The sequence below is a fragment of the Leuresthes tenuis genome, unplaced genomic scaffold (genome assembly GCF_036924035.1).
Source record: "Leuresthes tenuis unplaced genomic scaffold, fLeuTen1.0.hap1 SCAF_4, whole genome shotgun sequence".
NCBI classification, from domain to species: Eukaryota; Metazoa; Chordata; class Actinopteri; order Atheriniformes; family Atherinopsidae; genus Leuresthes; species Leuresthes tenuis.
Genome location: NW_027325358.1, coordinates 11,734,591 through 11,753,131, shown reverse-complemented (window position 1 = coordinate 11,753,131; position 18,541 = coordinate 11,734,591). Strand labels below are relative to the sequence as shown.

Below are 18,541 nucleotides of genomic sequence, written 5' to 3'. Positions count from 1 at the left end.
ACTAAAACAAATATTACTCATAAATTCTACCAGTTGCTGAAAAAAGGTTAATTGCTTCTTCTTTGTCACTTCCTATTTCATGTATTGAAATAGGAAGCTGATGTTAGCTCAAATAAACTATTTTAAAGGTTTTTCCTTTTAAGGGTTCACCCAAGATATTTTTGATGAAAATGAACACAGATGCCAGCTGGTGTAAACCACACTTACTTTTGCCTGCTCTGCTGCCTGAGCTTTCTCTTTCTCCACCCTGTAAAATACAGAAAGAAGCTTTCACGTTTACAGTAGTTCAGAAAAAATACATTCCAGTTATCTCAAACTTTAACACAAGTTAGAAAGATGATTTTGGATCTAAATTGTTATATGGATTAACATCCGATTGGCTGACAGACAGCACAACATGCGTTCCCCGAGACTCACTGACCTTTCCGAGAAGGCTCTTATCTCCCAGAGGTCCAGCTCCTCTTCAGCCACCCAGGTCTCAATCACCACTGGGCCCGTCTGTTTTGCCAGCTCAGGCTTCTTGGGGCGCAAGGCGCTGGAGCGTAGACCTTTCCTCTGGGGAGTGTGCGTTTCTAGGATTTTGGACAGGTGGGCAGATAAACTATTGACAAAAGGCTGACGCGTCTACGTTTGGCGTTTGAAAGGACGTAGAGTAAAAAGGCTGTTTCTGTGTAATACAAACAGCCAAAATAGACTTTTTTATGGAAAAACAATAATACCCATTATTATTCTGAGTAGAGCATTTAAATATAAATGCACAAACCAATCTGGTGGGAATCATTAACTGAAGGACAAAATGGGAATTTCACCTTTTGGCGTCTCAGGCACTCCCAGAGGGCAGATGATTTTGCGAATGCAATACTCTGAGCGAATGCCATACGGTCCCACATCCCGCCGCTTTATGATCTCTGTGGTGGTGATTTCAGTGTCCGATGTCTCTGTAGCAATGAGTGGGGATAGGGCTGGGTTGGTATGGTGATGAAAAGAGAGCCCGACAAAAAATGGACGAAATGCACACCGAAATACGAACAGTGATGCCCCAGTGAGACTGAGAGCAATCATTTTGTTCTGCATTGTTTCTATGAACCAACATGGGGATAGTATATCTAGCAAATGTATAAATAATAACTATTTCTCAAGAAGCATGAACTTCTTTATTGGGTGGTTTGCAGGGGTAGAGGGTCTACCTGTACGTGTGGTGCCAACAGCAGCGGACGGTTTGACCGCCATGTCGTCCCATCTCAGACAAGCCCACAAGAGCCTAAGCATGAGGCTCACTCCAGCCAGAGACTTCACCGTCTGCAGCCGGTATCTGGACGGAATACCCAAAGGAAGCATTAGTCATTTTGATGTGAAACTGTACCTAATGAGAGTGTTAAACTGTCCAATTCACCAGTGTCGTAATGAACTCGCTCAGAGTTACAGAACACACTGCAAGACAACCGTAGAACTGAAGAGTAAAAACAGACATGAGGTTGTTGGAAAGGCTGCAGTCCATTCACGACTGTTTCCGTGAAACCAACAGAATGACTGGCTTCCACTTTTAATAAACCATTTCATTCACTAATCTGTATGAGGGAACAATATTATCCCTCAGTAAAGAGCACATCAAACAACCAAGGGAAAGCTACATATTTCACTTGGCCCTTTTGAATTTACATGACAGGATGTTTTCCATCAATTAATCATTTCCAAACGATGACATTTATCACGCTTGCATCATTTCATGTCTGAGAAGCTGATTCGACAATGAATGCGGTACTTAGACACGGTTATTTAAAAAATCTTAAACATCTACAAAAACACGATCATCACAGGGCCATGAGTGTGTACGGGGTTTGGTAGATATTCCCCTTCCCATGTGTAACCACAGGCGGAAAAATATGCATGGGTTGCAGGGCTTGGTCAGTACACAAAGTGAACATCATGACACCTCTCCAACCACCGAATGATTCACGTCTGCTTCGGAACTCTGAGGTCTGGTCAAAATAACCAGAGGTCCCTGTGTGACACCAGACTGGGAGCTACAGCATCGCCCTGGGCCAAAGCCACAAATGGCAGACGGGGAGGGTGAAGACATAATGAACGACAAACCAACACAGGACATGGCACCGCGACAAAAAACGAGAGCAGATTTAAAGGCGAATGACAAAGGAGAAACTGGTCGTTTTCTTTTGGATTATTGCAAAGGTTGATCTGAAGCTCCAGCTGGAAGTGTGTGTCTGACTGTTGATTATCTGTAGAAACTTAATGCAGAGCAAGAGAGCACATAGTGCACATTGGAGGAGGGAGAGGGGGTTGAATCCTGTGGTTTTCAGAGGCGTTTGATTGTCTTGAAGTCTGAGAAAATGACCCTGCTTCTCAGTTGATTTGTAACCTCAATAAACTTTCAACTTTCCAAGCAACGTCATGGTCTCAAGCGCTAGTCTTTATTCATCTTAAATACAGCATAATGTTTGTTTTTTGCAGGCCATGTTAAGTTGTTTTATGATTGACAAGTCACTAGTCAGTGGGTGGGCTAGATTATGCATTTTGGAGACAGATCCACTGCTCGTGCATAATCTCCAGTTTCAGCAGAGCAAGATGGCGACGCAGAACTTGAGGCTTTAAAGCTGTAATGAACAAGCCAACAGCAACCCTCTTCACCAGTCTACATGTGAGATGGAGTTTTGACATAAGAACGCACAGATGGACAATCCAGAACCCTCCTGACACAGCTGTTACCGATGAGAACGCATTAAATGAGTATTCAGATAGTAAGAGAAGTTTGTTCGTGTGCATCCAAAAAATACATTTTATTCCCAAATGATTTTCTTTAGGCTTTTTTTTCTTCCATGTGTGGTAAAAACATAGGACTTAAGAACACTTTTTATCGCAACTTCGTCTGACAAAATTACATGAGCAGTTGCTCGCGGTAAACAGTTTCCCACAACTGTGGATAACTCCATACGTCACTCTACAATGTCCCTAAGCCATCTGCTTTGTTTTCTATTTCAAAGGATACACTTTTGATGACTCTGCGTTTTGCTCCAAAATATATCATAACTTTGAAAAAAAATACAAAGGGGATGTTCTCTGATTATTATCTTCTTTGAAATATGTTACCCCTGAGTGGTCAGCCATAAAACAACGGTGCAAGTAATTTACTTTTTGATTCAGAGCGCTGGCGTTTTTATGTACAGTAAACACAAATCAAGCCTGACTGTCCTAAAAATCTTAAAACCAATATGTAATGTTTAAAATGCAATAAAATTTACATCTGAGAGTTCTGTAAGGACATTTTCCTGCACAATTTAAGCATTCAGTATCCTACAGTACGTCCACTGTGATGTGTTACAGCCAAGAGGTTCACCTTTCCTCTTATCCCATCTGAGGACTGTTTCCTGTGCATTTAGATCAGCTTCAAGTGCTACAGCAAACACCAAAGCTACTCTTCGAATTCAACAGCGAGTAAAAAGTGCACGATAAAGATGAAACAAGATAGTGAATTTACCTCCAACTGATGCCAAATGTGGGCCTGGGAGAAGGATATGGCCAGATATCCAGCGCCGGCTTGGCATTGTAACTAAACACCAACACCTCACGGAATCCGCCTCGCCTCGCCAACACCTTCAAGTCGTCGTGTGGCAGTACAAAAATACTCCTCCGGTTGCTCTTGGTGACAAACTTGCAGTAAGACGGAAGTGCTGTGTCAGAGCGCATCTTCTTGGTGCGGGAGAATTTGAGAAGGCGCACTCGGCCCTTTGTTGACGACGAGTCTTCCTGGCTCACAGCGATAGAGGACTCTGACGTTCTACCACTGGTGTCAGTTGTTGACTTGCTGACAGAAGCAGAGAGTGTTGTTTTCTGTTCTTGAGTCACTACTTCACTCTGGTTGTCTTCTGACTGACCATCGAGTCCAGAGGAACTGATTTTGGTCACTGTTGTTTTGGTCATGGTAGAGAGAGTAGACACCGCACTGCTCTCCGCTGTCAATTCTCCAGACGTTTTCGGCGGCACTTTGGCTATCCTCATCTCAGTGGAGACTACTGTTGTGGTGGAGGTTGTAGTTACCTGGGTGACGATGGTCTTGAATGGTTCTGTTGACCCACTGTTACTATTCTCCTCTGCAAAGTCGTCACTCAGACTGGACTCCTCTGCCGAAGGAATAGGAGAGGGGGCCATTCTTATGATCTTGACCCCGGGATTGTGTTTGGTTTCCACAGAATGAAAAGCTGAGGTGCTGTTGTGTTGCAGAATGCCCCGAGTATTATCTCCAAGTATGTCCATGTTGTTTTCAAGCTTTGTCATCTTCAGTGGAGGTTTGTAATCCTGGTCCGACATCTTTATCTTACCCTCTACCTCTACTTTAGAGCCTACACTCGACTCATTTCCTTTAATCTCTACACCAACATTTACAGGTGCCAAATCTCCGTTCACTAAAGGCTTTTGCGGTGTGCCATCTTTCAACGAGACAATCAGCTTTTGTTCTTCAGTTTTACCAATGCTGTTAAACTTGGGCTGGGGCCTGTTGGCGCACACACCATTATTCGAGCTCATTACAGAGTTACTCAACATGCTATCACTTCCCAAGCGATCATTACCATTTATCTGTGGCAAAGGAGAAACTGGTTTGGAATGTCCAATGCCTTGCAAATTTTCTTGGTTCTCCTCTGGCCCTAAGCCATTTTCCTCCGTGCCCAATTGCGCTGAGCTTCGAGTTTCTGGGTTTTGCTCAGCAGGTTTAAAAGGAGATGTGTTTTGATTGTTTTCTTGGTCAAGAATACTTGAAAGTGTCCTTACAGAGTCCGACCCTGCGTTTTGAATATGTTCAGCCTTAGTTGCATCTGATGCACCGCAGGCTGTTTGTTGCTCTAAAGAGCTACGGATCTCCCCAGCTGCCGTCTCTTGCATATCAGGCAGTTTGGCACCTTCTTGCCCTGAACTGTCTGAACCAGTTTCCTTTGGCCCCATAGTCCTTTCTTCCAGTTCTTGGGGCATGGAGGTGATTTGATGTTGTGGTGAATCAGAATCTTTACCTGTACCTATATTGCAATTGTCTTTGGGTGTGGAGTCTGAAACAGGAGAATGGGAAGTGTTAGACAGTTCAGTGTGCCTTTCTCCTTCTTGTACTCCAGCTTGTCCTGATCCTGCAGTTTGTATTGTGGAAGATTTCTCCTCCACTTTTACAGCTTCGCCCAGTTTGAGCTGTGTCTGTGCCAGAGTATGGGGCTTGAGTGGGGACCGTGGTCGGACTGGAGTGCTCAGAGCGGGGCTTGAACATGACGAAACTGCTGGAGGTCCCAGAGGTTTGGATGCAGACACCTGTTGACGTTGCCTCTCCTCGAAAACGTGCTGTTTCACTCTGCGCTCCAGCAGGCAGTCCAGCTTGGAGGTCTTCACCTTCTTCTTGTAGGCAATGCGGCTGAGGAAACCCTTGCTGACGTCAACAACATCGTAGTTGAAGGGCTGCTTAGCACCATCTGTAGCTTCCTCTTTCAGGGAAGCTTTAACTTCAAGCATATCGGACCCTGGAGAAAAGAGGAATTTTGGCTTTAATTCATATTAATAAGAGATGAAGACAGTTAATCATACAGCATCTTTTAAAAAATCTTAAGAATAAAGTTGTTTCTGCATGTTTAATTCCTCTAAAATAAACTGCCCTATATCTTAAACTGGTTTGAATGTGACTCTACACTCTCCACTTTAGGACCACACACATTGTTTAAGCATATTAATGTAACGTTATACTTTGCTCTTTTTCTGACGGAGAGTTTATGGGATCCACTTCCATCTTCTCAGGTGATTCATCTCCTGGCAGCTGCTCCTTTGTCATCTCTTTTTCATCCAGCCCTTTCTTTTTTTCTGCCATCTTCTCATTAGGCTCCACATCCTCCGCTAGCGGCTTTGACCCCTCGTCTTTTGTTTCGCTGCTTAAAGCAGCATCGCCTTGAGCTTCTGGTCCGGCCACGCTGAGGCGTCTGCTCAAGTTCAGCAGGGTACATTTCTTGCCAAGTTTAGCATCTTTGGAAAAACAGATGTGACATTTTATCTTACAGATCAGCTTATCTAAAAAAGTAATCATTGTAATATGGCTTGAGTGATTGAGCAGCACCATCAATCAGTTACTGAACTACAAAACCTTTTAAATCAACAGCAGTTAAAAACAATGACAAATCATAAGTAAGAAAAGTCATTTAATTGGCTTTTTGATTAATAAAGTCATGGAACTTTCTTTATAGTTCTGGTATATCCAAGCGATGTTTTCACATCCTTTGAGAAATATCATAAATAACTCTACGAGATCCAAAGGCACGAATAAAAGAGACTCTTTAACTGTCCACCTATCAACACAAACAATGGCACCATTATGACAACTCAGTGAGACGTAATTTGAATCATGGACTCAAATCAACTTGAATTTGAATGACTAAAAAACACTTGTAAGGGTAAAAGTCTCTTGCGCCAAACCTTCCAGTTCTTTGCGGTAGTTGGCATTGGTGTTGCCCGGAAGCCTGGGGACAAACCGCGGCACATAAGTCTTACTGATCCAGCTCCAGCCCCCATAGCCCGTTACGCGATACTCCTCTCCTTTCTGCTTCCACACCTTCACACAGGGAATAAAGAAGAAACGAGGAATTAAAAAGGAGAAAATGTCAATTGCAATATAATGAAAACCTTGGTGGATAACAGAAGGAGTGACCAAATAAGGAGCCTAAACGTTTAGAGGTTGTTCACATACTGATCACTAATTGCTAAGGGAAATGACTCGCAGCAGTGCTTAACTTGCTGTATCAAAGAGCCCTTGATGGCCACTCATGCCCAACATACACAGCAGTGTTTTCCACTGAAATGACTCATTTTTTTAATCACTTGAGTTTTACTGTGGACAAAAATTACAGTGATTTCTTTTTACCATCATCCTATCTTCAGTTTGTTTTACATCATGTTGGTTCAGACAACATCTGGGGATAGTTGACCAGTTATATTACACCATCAATGCTTTTTCACTGATGTAAGTATAAAAGGATGCCAGGGAATGTTTGATATAGCTCTAATTTCACGGACATCAGCACTGACAGTAAATGAGCATCCAAATTCAGTGACCATGTGAAAAATGAATGGCTTTTTCTGGTCTTACTGGACAGTAATCAATATTAATGTATAGTCATTTCAACCTGTGAATTTGTGCTTAGTGTATGCATAAGTTTCAGTCTGGAATGTAAAGAATAAAATCTGAATTATGTCAGGTTTTAAACACTTGATTGAAAAGCTGTTATTTGTATGCATGTGATCTACCTGGTGCTTAATTGGAAAGGTGTACTTGACCCAGGTTGCCTGCTGCATAATCTCCTCATCCTCCAGCTTCTTTTCCCTCTTCTTCACCTTCTCCTTCTCCTCACGCTCCATGGACGTCATGCGGTTTAACCTGAAAAGATTTTTAAAGTCGTCATTAAAGTGAAGCCTGCAGTTCTTTAATCATAAATGACAGAATGTTATTTCTGGACCATCGCCAAAACACACAGGGAGGGAAATTTTGTCTCAATAGTGTGCTGCTCAGACAACACTGTTGCTTACAAAAACCTTATAATGTCACATATTTTCGTTTCTTCAGTAACTTGGAAATACCTCCTATATCAATAACCAATTTTTAACTTTGATGTTGCAGTACGATTTAAGACTTGATTTAAGAAGAGAAACTTCTTTGCTTTTGGAACAGCTCCATGAAACATGAACATACAGACTTGTCAAACAAGTCTCTGAAGCGTAGGTTTCTCGCTCACTTGCTCTGATGCTTATAGTTTAGTCAGACACACACACACAGATCCTAAGCTTGTGCAATCTCGGACAATCGCCTCTTTTAAAGGGGCCTTCTGATGCTGAAGCAGTAGTAAAGGCAGAGTTGGGTGGTGCTGCTCGTGGGGCTGCAATCCAAATATTATGCCTCACAGCTAGGGTGGGCCTTTTGATCTGATCTGCTTATGATCGTCTCTGCCCACTAAACTGGGAGCACATCCCCTGTGTACATGCACTGAAGGCATGTTTGACTTTTTTAAGTATTTTTTTAAAATGTTTTACAATTAACACGACTGAATAATACCACGGTATGAAAGTGCAGATTTATACACACACAGAATGAATACAATACATACTCAACCCTGATGTACAGTATTCATCTACCTGGTGTGGCCAAGTGAGTCTTTCCAGATAGGCAGCATAGCCACAGGTTTGATGGCACACTCCAGGATGGCCAGAGCCAGTGCAAACTCTCTGGCCTTACTGCACATCTGAACTGCTTTGATCCAATTGGTCCTTCGAAAACAAACAAACAGACACACATTCAACAGGTTTCAACTTTTTCGTCTCGTTGCTTTTCTTATTTAGACTTCCTTACTTGGTTGTTGATTCTCAGTTTGGTCATGGTTTAATTTTGACAGAAATGCCACAGCACTGACTTTGCTTTTATTGGTTCAAAAAAAGTCTCTAGAATAAGTGAATTATGTTCATTTTGACTGCAAGCAACAAAACTGAAATGAATACACGCTGAAAATGTTGTGTGATTAAAGTCAAAGTAATCAACACTGCACAAGCTGTAAAATGCCATTTTGATATCCCAGCTCTTCACTCTGTCCTATACCTGTGTGAGGACCAGTTAGGGTGCATGAATGGAGCTGGAACATTGTTCTCAAGCTGGATGATGGTGAGTCTTAACGTAGAGATGGTCAGGACCTTGGAGCCATGAATAGACCCATTCCATTTGAACTCTCCTGCTGGTGTCATACAGAACTTATGGGAGAGATGTCGCCTTTTGTCATGGTCCTACAGAAAAACATATGTGGATTTCAGTCAGGAATTAAGCTTACGCATCTGAAAGTTCAGGGGTCTGAAGCTGCTACACAAATGAACCATCCTCAGTGAGACAGACACAGACCAACACTTGTTCAAAAACACCTCCAAACTGACATACTCCTATTGGCAATGATGGGAGAAAGTGTTCACATGTGCAAGTTTAATGCCTGAAAAGCCACCCTGTGGAGTGCATTTCATGACAGATGAAACAGTGACAATTACTGACAACAACTGAACATGCTACTTGCCTCTCTGTGCTGGTGCTTGTTGAGGGCCAAAGCATTCGAGCTGTACTGGTTATGATAGACGCGGTACTTGCCCTCCTGACCGAGCTTGAAGTATTGGCTGAGGGTCCCCTTCATCACCACCTCCTTGCTGCGTGTGCTGACACGGGTGATGTCCCCCTGTGCATTTACCACCAGTACCTACAGAAGCAATCACAAAGTAAAGCCAAACTACTGCAAGTACTAATTCTAAATGAGTTGTCTTCATTAAGAACATTAATAATGTAACTGTCAAACGAGGTGCAATTACTACTTTATGTGTCTAAATGCTCTTCCTTTTTAGAAAAATCATATAGAATATGTTAAGCACTGTGCACACATTTTATATTCATATCTGTGGAACAAAACCCTTCTCATCCACGTTCCTCACCTCTTTGCCTTCCTTAAAGCCCCTGTTGGCTTCATGAACAGCAGCTGCAACCTGCTGATTTTTCAGCTGACTTAGCTTGCTGTCTGGGTTCCTCAGTCGGGTCACCATGCGCGTTGCTGAGGATTTCTTACTGCCGAGACCTGTCATGTCACCGTTTGTTGAGTCTTTACTGTCTCCTGCAAATGCAAAGCCCAAATCAGTCAAAGAAATTAACCAAGTAGGCCATGGTTGAAAACCTACTTAAGCTAAAGTTCTACAATATGCAGAATCTATTAAAAGAGAAACCACAATCAGCCTGTTTTGCACCTCTTTTGCAACACGACAGCTGTAAAACGTACGGCGAGTCAGGCTTTGTTAAGGCCTACTTAAAGTTTACAATGTGCAGATGACTACTCTAAGCCAGAGAATATGCTCTATGTTTTATAATGCTTTATAATAGAATTATAATGTTGTAACTGAAGCACCTGCGTCATCAAAGCTTGCCAGGGATGATTGGGAAGACCTGTCAGCAAAGTCTGGGGGTTCAGGACCACTGGGAGGGACACCAGTTCCTATGCTGCAGTTACTGTTCTCCTCACAGGGCTGGCAAGGCTGGCTTAGGCTTGAGACACCATCTCCACAGGCAGGGATGGAATCTGAGGATGGGTTTTCTGCCGAACATTCAGAAAATCATTAACATTACTGATCCTCAGATAAACGAGGCTCACGTGTTTCTTCTGCGCTGTTCTTGCTTTCAGAGGTTATCATTTCAGATACCTTCCGTGAATCACTTTAATTACCAAGATATCTTAGTCCAGACTGAATTCATAAAAAAAAAAGATAGAATTTTTTTTTTTTTTAAATGAGCCAACATTATCAGTATCAACAACAGTGTGCAAGTAAACATCCAGTGTTAGTTACGTGCTGCACTTTCCTGCCATAGAAAAAAAAGGTTGTGGCTCCCTCTGCTGATAAATTGCATGTAATGCATGCACCAAAAAACACAAGAAAGGATGGATAACTTGACATTAATCAAATTAAGACAAAGCTCCAAAAAGGTTTGTGCACACCTGGCCTCACTGAACACAGCAATGAAGGGTGAAGCTCTGTCAGTTCAGAAGATTAACATGTGTATATCATCACCACACAAGTTATTCAACAGAAGCAATAACTCAACAAAATAAAATCCAATAAAAGGCCAAAATTACAAGTAAGCAACAGAAGAAATGCCTTTTCCAACGTGAACACTGTCTCCAGTCATTTGGGGCTCCACTTTAGTCATGCAGATTATAGACACAATACCACTGGACTGCAAATCAATTAAATACAATCAGCTTTGCCGCTCCAAAGAAAAAGAAGGTGACAACTAACAGTTTAAGTGCAGAATGGCAAGAAGGGATCCACAGCTGAAGCCAAAGTTCAAGAAATAACAAAAGGACAACTGAATACAAAAGCTGTAGATGGAATGAGAGCCACATGCAAAGAAGCAGGCGGAGACACGATCAAGATCAGCACTAAAGCACCGAGGGAATATGGGGAAATAAGCCCAAGCGATAAACAGCTCAGGCCGGTGAAGTTGCAGACCATGGCAGCAAAGCAGATGCCCAAGAAAAGCTTAACGAGGGCGGTTCTACTCTTAAATGGTTGTATATACCTTCAGTGTTGTTAGACACCTCCACATGGGAGCATCCCTCGGTCCGAGCTTCTACTGAGAGAGCCAGGAGCTTTGGAGCTGCAGTGGGCGGACTAGAGCTCATAGTGGAGCTTTGTGTTGGAGAAGACGTTTCTGGAGGTATGGATCCGTCTGTGATGCTACTGCCACTACCACCCTCTTTGTCAGTGGGTGGAGCTTCACCGACTACAGATCAACAGCAGTAATATTGAGAATGTGGTTGGTAATGCAAAGGTGAGTTGGTGAAGGGGGGAATAGATTGTTGGGGCTGGAAGATGTGGTCAAAATCGTGAAATCACAACTAGAAAAAAAATGTTCTTACGCTGAACATGAAATAAATCACTAATTACTCTATATGAGCCCTTTTTTCAGACGTGGTGGAGCACATTTGGCAGGACATAGAGAGTAAATCAGCATATGAGCTTTGTCAGTGCCAACCTTGCCATATCAAAGAGCACAGTGTTTTAAAGTGTTTCAAGAATCAATCACGTGAAAAAAAGACATAAATAAGAGAAAACTTAATATTTCTTCGGTTTTTCAGTCATTATTTGGTCATATTGTTATGATTTGGTTAAATCTAAACATAATTACCTCCAGCTTTGAATCCATCTCTTTTATCGTGTGCAACATCTACTTTTGTCTCCCGCTCTTCCATTATCAGATCTTTCATCTTGCCGTCCTGCTTCCCCTCGCCTGTCAGCTTGGCCTCTTCATCTTCCTTCTCCGGATCCATGTCTTTCCTCTCCCTCTCCCTCTCCAGTCGTGCTTTCTGGGCCTCCTCAGCAGCCCGTTTCTTCACCTCTTCCAGCTCCTCCTCTTTTTTAGCCCGCAGTTTCTCCAGTATCTCCTCTGGATGAAGAAAGAAAAGTCAGACATGAGCAAAGGAAATAAAAAAGGCTGTGAGAACAAAACTGACTTCATAACAGATTTCATAATAAGAAATACCACCAGGAAAGTATTTGGTCAGACAATTCAAAACCTCACATACTGTAGTGACTAAACAACAGTATCATACTAGAATTCAGTCTAAGTCTTAAAATACTATGAACTTTTAAAAGAAGAGGTAAAACTTAGGTGTCATGGAGCCAAACTGTTGTATTTTTATGATAATATTCAAACAAAAAAACAGATTTGCATTACACCGGACACCATCTTTAAACTTCAGTAATGGTAGCTGTTTGGATACGATTTGCATGTACACATCTGCCCATTAATGCTGACTAAGACGTATATATGTGTGTGTCTTAAAGGTGTGTGTGTGTTGGACATCAAAATTAGTGACAGTTGTGTTCAGTTTGCCTTCGACCTAATAGGCAATCTTGCACATAGCAGAATCAATAGCTAGTTTATTCTATTTTAGAACCTTAAATCTTACTCCCCATTGGTTAAAACAACACCCAATCTGTTTAAATGCACAGTTGAGTCAAGCTACGGTTAGAGTTCCACCTGGCTAGTATATTGGACCACTATTGCTTCCCCAGTATGCCAGTATGCAAGCATGTGATGTAATCCAGCTGTGGACTGTGTGAGAAAATGTGACATTTTATTTATTAGAGCAGAGTGACAGTCTGAAAATGCTTTTAGACACCTTGAGTTCACGTATAGTCTAACTGAGCTGATTTTTTCAGCCACAATTCTCACGTTTAGCCATTGAAGAAAAGAGAATAAAATGTGTGAATGAAAGCAACTTTTCCTTGGTAACAGCTGTAATAATATGGAGTTACACTTTACTGTTTTTACAAAAAGATGCATTCAATTCGTTTTGATTACACTGTTGTTAAAAGCTTCTTCTGTGTATTGGACAGGAACTGTGGGGATAGTTGAGCACATACAAGTAAAAGTGATTCGATCCTCCATCTGAGAACTTCACTTTTGTATGACTTAGGTTGGATAAACACGTTTGCAAGTATTTTAATAGTCATGTATGATGATAACAGTGTATAACATCACATTAAGATGTCAGCAAGTGTGAAAGAAAAACAAACTGAAATGAACTGAAAAAGAGTTAAAAAAAGCCTATATTAGCTTTGAGAATCTCTTAAACGTTTCAAGGTTTTAATGCAGATGTTTTATAAACAGTTAAAAAGATAATTGAATTCAATTACAATTTTTTTTTTAAATTAGGGGAATGAACTTTCAGGTCATCAAATTATTTCTTCCTAATCAGCTCATTTTATTTCTATCACTGTAGTGAGGACGTTGCATGTCTTTATCTTTGTGAGTTATGAGCTGAGCCAAATGGAAAAACAGCACCGGGTTTAAAATAAAATCAGCTGCCAGTTAAAACACTGTATTATCTGCTTCTATAAGGGGAAAAGAGGTTCATGTCTGCAGTAAAATTGCACTTTTTAACTTATTTGTGCACATCTGATATTAGAAGTGCCGGATCCACTTAAGTTGTGGCATCAAGTTACGGCCACATTCAACAGCCCCACTTATTGTCTAGACTTCTTTTAAAAGTGCAATTGTTACAAACGTACACTTCAAAGAAAATGCAATTCTATAAAAAAAAAAATGATGTGCTGATGATATTTGTTCAGATGTGCACCATTTTTACAGACCACAAGATTCTGGTTATCCTACAGGCAGAAATGAAAGGATGAGGTGCTGAGGGGAACAGCAAGTGTTGGACACGGACCAGACCGGGACCAGAGTAAGGTTACATAATAGCTGAGTTGATTCCTACGGCCTGACCACATATGACTGGGTGGTATTCATTATTACTGCCAAGAAGAAGGCAAATATCTGAGCAGGGAGAGAGCGAGATAAACAAATAAGAAAAGAAAATAACTTTGAGATTAAAGAGATCCCCATCTTAGCTTTTATTAAACCTAAAAGTCACTGAGGGCATCTCAGATTTCCAGGGCCTACGCAATGAAAAAAAGAAGAAAGAATGATAAGTTCTTCACCGTTCGCAGCAGTGAGGAAACACTTGTTGCTGCCTCGAGCCTTGTTGGTTAGGTCCTCTGTGATATCCATATGGGAGTGCACCTCGTCCCTTATCTCCTCGAGGGCTGCATACAAGTCGGCCTCCCAGTACTCCTTATCCAAGCGTTCTATCAGCTCAGCAAGCTGGACCTGGAAAAGATAGTTTATGGAGAATTTATTAACACTAAAATAAACACAATACAAATGATCCTCTCAATGTTACTGACTAAAATGGGAATATTAGGACACATTGAGAAAGAACAGGTTTGTGACACATCTTGTCACAGATGTGCTTGGACATAATAACGTCAAAGGGTCAGCAGGGATAAAAGATTCGACCCATTTACCTTGGTGCTGTAGTACCAGATGGCTTTGTCCTCCTGCTCACCATCCTCCTCGCTGTAAGCAAGACATATGTGTTAGGTAAGAACAATAAGTAAGTGCAATAAACAACAAGGAGACTGAAACTGGAGGATCCATGATTTTCATTTAGGTTTGTCTGCTCCCTGTATGTCATTTTGCAGCTGTTGATCATTTGACCAGGTTTGTTTCCCCTTTTCCTTGATGCTCGACACATTTTCTTCTCCTTTCTTAAGAGGTCCTGACGGTTTAAGGATTGGGTTTGTTTTTTCGAGGCTACTTTTGTGTTCCCTCCACCTAAGTCGTGTCCACTTTACCATAGTTCCCTTGCAATGTTTACAAAGATAAGGGGTGAGTTGTGTTATAAGTACCCTTATAAGAATCCTGGCAGTTCAGGAACAAGTCTGTGCCACTGCACTTTGAGACATTTTGACTTACAGACAAGTGACAAAGGAAAGATAAACAAATAAATGGGCGAAGAAGAGTAAAACTAATGTTTTTACAGTTACACTGCCTGGTGCATGTAAGCCATAACAACACTGTCATGTTCTGAGATGTATAACATTGCTGATGAGCTCCACTGCATCCTCACTTAGAAGAAAGTTAATTGTAAATCTAGTTAAAAAGACTGCTCAGCTGACTAGTGTTTTACCAGCCTGTGTACAGTGTGGCTGCAACAGCCAGGTTTTCTTTGAACCATCATGAACATTTGAAGCAAATTTTAGAAATCTGATTAAACAGAGACATTGCAAATTGCTCCATTCACTGGTTTGGAGCACATAAACTCCACTATGCTGTCCCACAAGAAGGAAAATCAGTATCAACTGTTTTTCTTTCATGCAAAAAAGGTGTAGAAGGCCCAAGTTGATGCCAAACATGAACAAAACCACTAGCATTGAACATCTACAAGAGAAAAATGAGGGCAAGTTGCAATCAATCCATAGTTAAAAATATACATATTTTCCAATGAAGACACCTTTTTTAAATAGATGAAAATGGTCTCTTCCAGGATGGCAACGCCTCCAATACATACAGTAAGACATCAGTGTGTCGAGTATAAAAATCATAGAAATCATAAACTATGACCTCTGCAGTCACCCATTTTAACATCAGTGGGAGATGTATTCTGAGTGTATTCTACTTCATGAAACAAAACACTTAACACATTTTTTTCCATCCATCCAGCAGAGCTTCACAGACACTTATGGTAACAGAACACCTCAGTATGACACTTTATCTTCATTTTAGTCTGTTAACAGCCTGTGGTTCACTGGCTGCTGCTGAAGTAGATCGAGACGCATGCAGCCGTGATCATGAGGTGTTCCAGTGACTGAAGCCATGGCATTAATTCATGATTAGAGATGCTTACATGCAGCAGACGTATGTGTGCACTGAGGGTTGTGCTGGTTGAGTGAGTTGTTGAAGTTACTCTATCTATGAACTCCTGCACTGTGCTGAATGCACACAGGTGATAGCTGCTCTCAGAGTCTAGATTCAACTTTAAATCAAGTCAGCGTCCAAGCAATGATCATATCCACCCAATTAACCCAACTATTTAAATTGGGTGTTTGTTTCATCATTGCAAAAAGACTCAAACTATCTGCTCTGCATTCAAAGTTTCCGATAAAAAGTCACGTTGGAGGCTAAAAGTTCTGATGGAATAGTTCTACTTGTTTTGTTTTCCCAGAAAAAAAAGCAATAAAGAGACAGTGAATATGTTTAGTTTTTAGGAACATCTAGGAAGGGATAACGGTGGAACTGAAAATAATTATTACAGCTACTTTGTGTATTTAGCACTCAGTAAACTTTGTTCATGAATGACTGAACAAGGGCCAAATACAGTGAAAGTTTATGTACAGACAACAGGGCAGTTTGATGTAAATAAATCAAATATCACAACATTTATCACACTTTTGACATTAAAACACATGCAAAAGTTAATAAATCTTGTCCAACTTCTAAAGAGAATAATTTTGTAATTGAGCTTTTGGATTAAACTTCCCGATATAATAGGGGATGCTTGTCTCCAAGAATGTGTTTGCACCTGTACTTCACAAAAAGACACAGGGGTTTTGTAGCAGCTGCTACAGAGTGGACGGCTTTCTGCTCAGCACAGTCGCTGCCTCAAGAGTGTGAACCCAGCAGCCATGAAACAGTAGTGTCTATTCAGCAGCTTTCCTTTAGGCGCACAAAAACACACTCATTGTACATACGCACATCGAGTAAAAGCAAACTTTTTTTCCTGTGCGCACTACTTGTGCATGCAGAGGCTCAGCCTTCGAAGGGAAAGACCGGGAACTCGGCACCTGCTTGGGGTTATCTTGGCAAGCGGCACGAAGCCGAAATAGATGAGAGTAAGAACTGAAAAACTCTCTTCCACTGTTATATCTCTTATGCCATTGGGTTGAACTGTACTTCTTTATGGTTTATGTGGCAGACTTTCTGTGGCAGGCTGCCTGCTGCTGCTGAGCCAACACACACAATATCCGTGACTGCTCACTACCAATATAAACTAGTAATGTCCAGGGCCAATACTGCTGATGACCAGGCGATGTTTAAAGACTAGAAAGGGATGAGGTCATTTTTGGTTTATTAAAGAGAAAGTCCAAACAAAAAAAAAAAAAACAACAACACATCTGCACTGATGTGCAAACAAATGAGCTACTGATAATCTGAACGAAGCACCTAGAAGCTCTCTACTTTCTTCACTGTGATATCAGGACCAGGAGCAGTGGGAAAATAGTCCAATCCTTTAGCTATATCATAGTTTGTGGTGCTGCACCTTAGATGTTAGTCCTGAAGGTGTATTGCCTGTTCCATATATCTAGGTTTGACTAAGCTGCCCGACACTTCTTACCTACTGTCACACAGAATGACTCTCTTTATGAATGTCCTGACAAAGTCAGTTATTGGTTTGAATCCTAGTTTTGGGCTTTGTACCATTCTGCAGGAATCAAAGTTCAATTCAGTCGAATTTAAAAAATAGAGGTTAATGAACAATTCTCTGGCTGGAAATATGAGTATAACGGCCAGGTATTAGTCTGTGACAATATTTTCTTCTGAATTGATGGAGTAAATCTCAAAAAAGAAAAGAAAAAAAGGATGACAAAGTCAGTTTGATGTAAGTTGTATAAAATTTAAAAACGCACCTCTGAGCAACTTCGAATCCTGCTCAGTAATCTCAACACCAAACCAAACACTGAACTTACATGACAATCCGCCGGTTCAGGAACCAGTATTTACGGTGGTGTCTGTCAAAGCCGACTGGTAGCTGCCGGATAAACGGTCTGCTCTTCTGCACTTCAGGGATGCAGTCTGCCACACCGGGCACCTTGTGTGCCGCACACACCTCGCACTGCCACTCATCCTCTGGCACTTCCTGCAGTGGTGGCTTCACACACTCCAGATGGTAAACAGCTGAACATGTCTCACAGCACAGCAGGTCACCAAGGCGGTGGCACACCCTGCAGTGGTCGTCGTAGGCGACCACCCCTTCTGACATGAGCTCCTCCCGGGCAATGTTAGTTGCCAAGAACTGGTCCACCAAAAACTGGAGAACTTTAATTTTGCTTTCCAATGGTTCATACGGGTAATCCTCAGTCTCCTGCAAGGGCAGAATGTGCCGGTATTCTGGGTCACTCTCACAGTATGCCCGCACCACCTCAGGCCAGGTCATACCATCCACAAAATACAGGGTGGAGTTGACAGAGTCCTTCACGTCAGCGGGACCAAATGTGGTGTTGGAAGTGTCCTCTTCTCTGAGAATAGCTTTGAGTAAGGAGACGTGGGTCTCTGCCAGCAACGTGCACTGCTCCTGGCTGGCAAGGGCTGAACAGAAATCCTCAAAGCGGAAGGGGGAGAGCCGCAAAACGGTGCCGAAGTTGCGTAGGACCTCGTAGACGGCGGACACATTGAGGAGCTGTGAGGTAGGAATCAGGAGGTCCTCAGACGTCTTGGGAAGCTCCAGGGAAGGAATGTCCTTTGCCTCAAGAATAGGAGAACGTGGTCGCAAGGGCCGACTCTTTTTCCGACCTGTGACAAGTAAAAGAAAAGGTCAGGAAAGAGTAGAGAAGAGCGGCAAACAAAACACAAGAGAAAAGCTTAGTGCTGACCCATTCT

General features: G+C 41.9%; 1 protein-coding gene across 4 annotated transcripts in view; it reads right to left on the bottom strand.

Moving 5' to 3' along the window:
* Positions 1–18,541, bottom strand: part of LOC140305635 (nucleosome-remodeling factor subunit BPTF-like) — a 40,792-nt gene that overhangs the window by 19,527 nt on the left and 2,724 nt on the right. For 3 of the 4 annotated variants that reach the window (XM_072384581.1, XM_072384582.1, XM_072384583.1), the window contains exons 2-19: positions 17,632–18,454; positions 14,410–14,461; positions 14,044–14,212; positions 11,726–11,983; positions 11,117–11,320; positions 9,948–10,133; positions 9,484–9,659; positions 9,078–9,254; positions 8,618–8,799; positions 8,161–8,292; positions 7,279–7,408; positions 6,451–6,586; positions 5,731–6,003; positions 3,494–5,510; positions 1,188–1,312; positions 810–938; positions 422–572; positions 208–247 (exon numbers count right to left, since the gene is read on the bottom strand). In XM_072384581.1, the coding sequence (XP_072240682.1) occupies positions 208–247; positions 422–572; positions 810–938; positions 1,188–1,312; positions 3,494–5,510; positions 5,731–6,003; positions 6,451–6,586; positions 7,279–7,408; positions 8,161–8,292; positions 8,618–8,799; positions 9,078–9,254; positions 9,484–9,659; positions 9,948–10,133; positions 11,117–11,320; positions 11,726–11,983; positions 14,044–14,212; positions 14,410–14,461; positions 17,632–18,454 (5,360 nt within the window). The remainder of the gene's footprint in view (positions 1–207; positions 248–421; positions 573–809; positions 939–1,187; positions 1,313–3,493; positions 5,511–5,730; positions 6,004–6,450; positions 6,587–7,278; positions 7,409–8,160; positions 8,293–8,617; positions 8,800–9,077; positions 9,255–9,483; positions 9,660–9,947; positions 10,134–11,116; positions 11,321–11,725; positions 11,984–14,043; positions 14,213–14,409; positions 14,462–17,631; positions 18,455–18,541) is intronic. The other variant, XM_072384584.1, reaches the window with a different exon arrangement.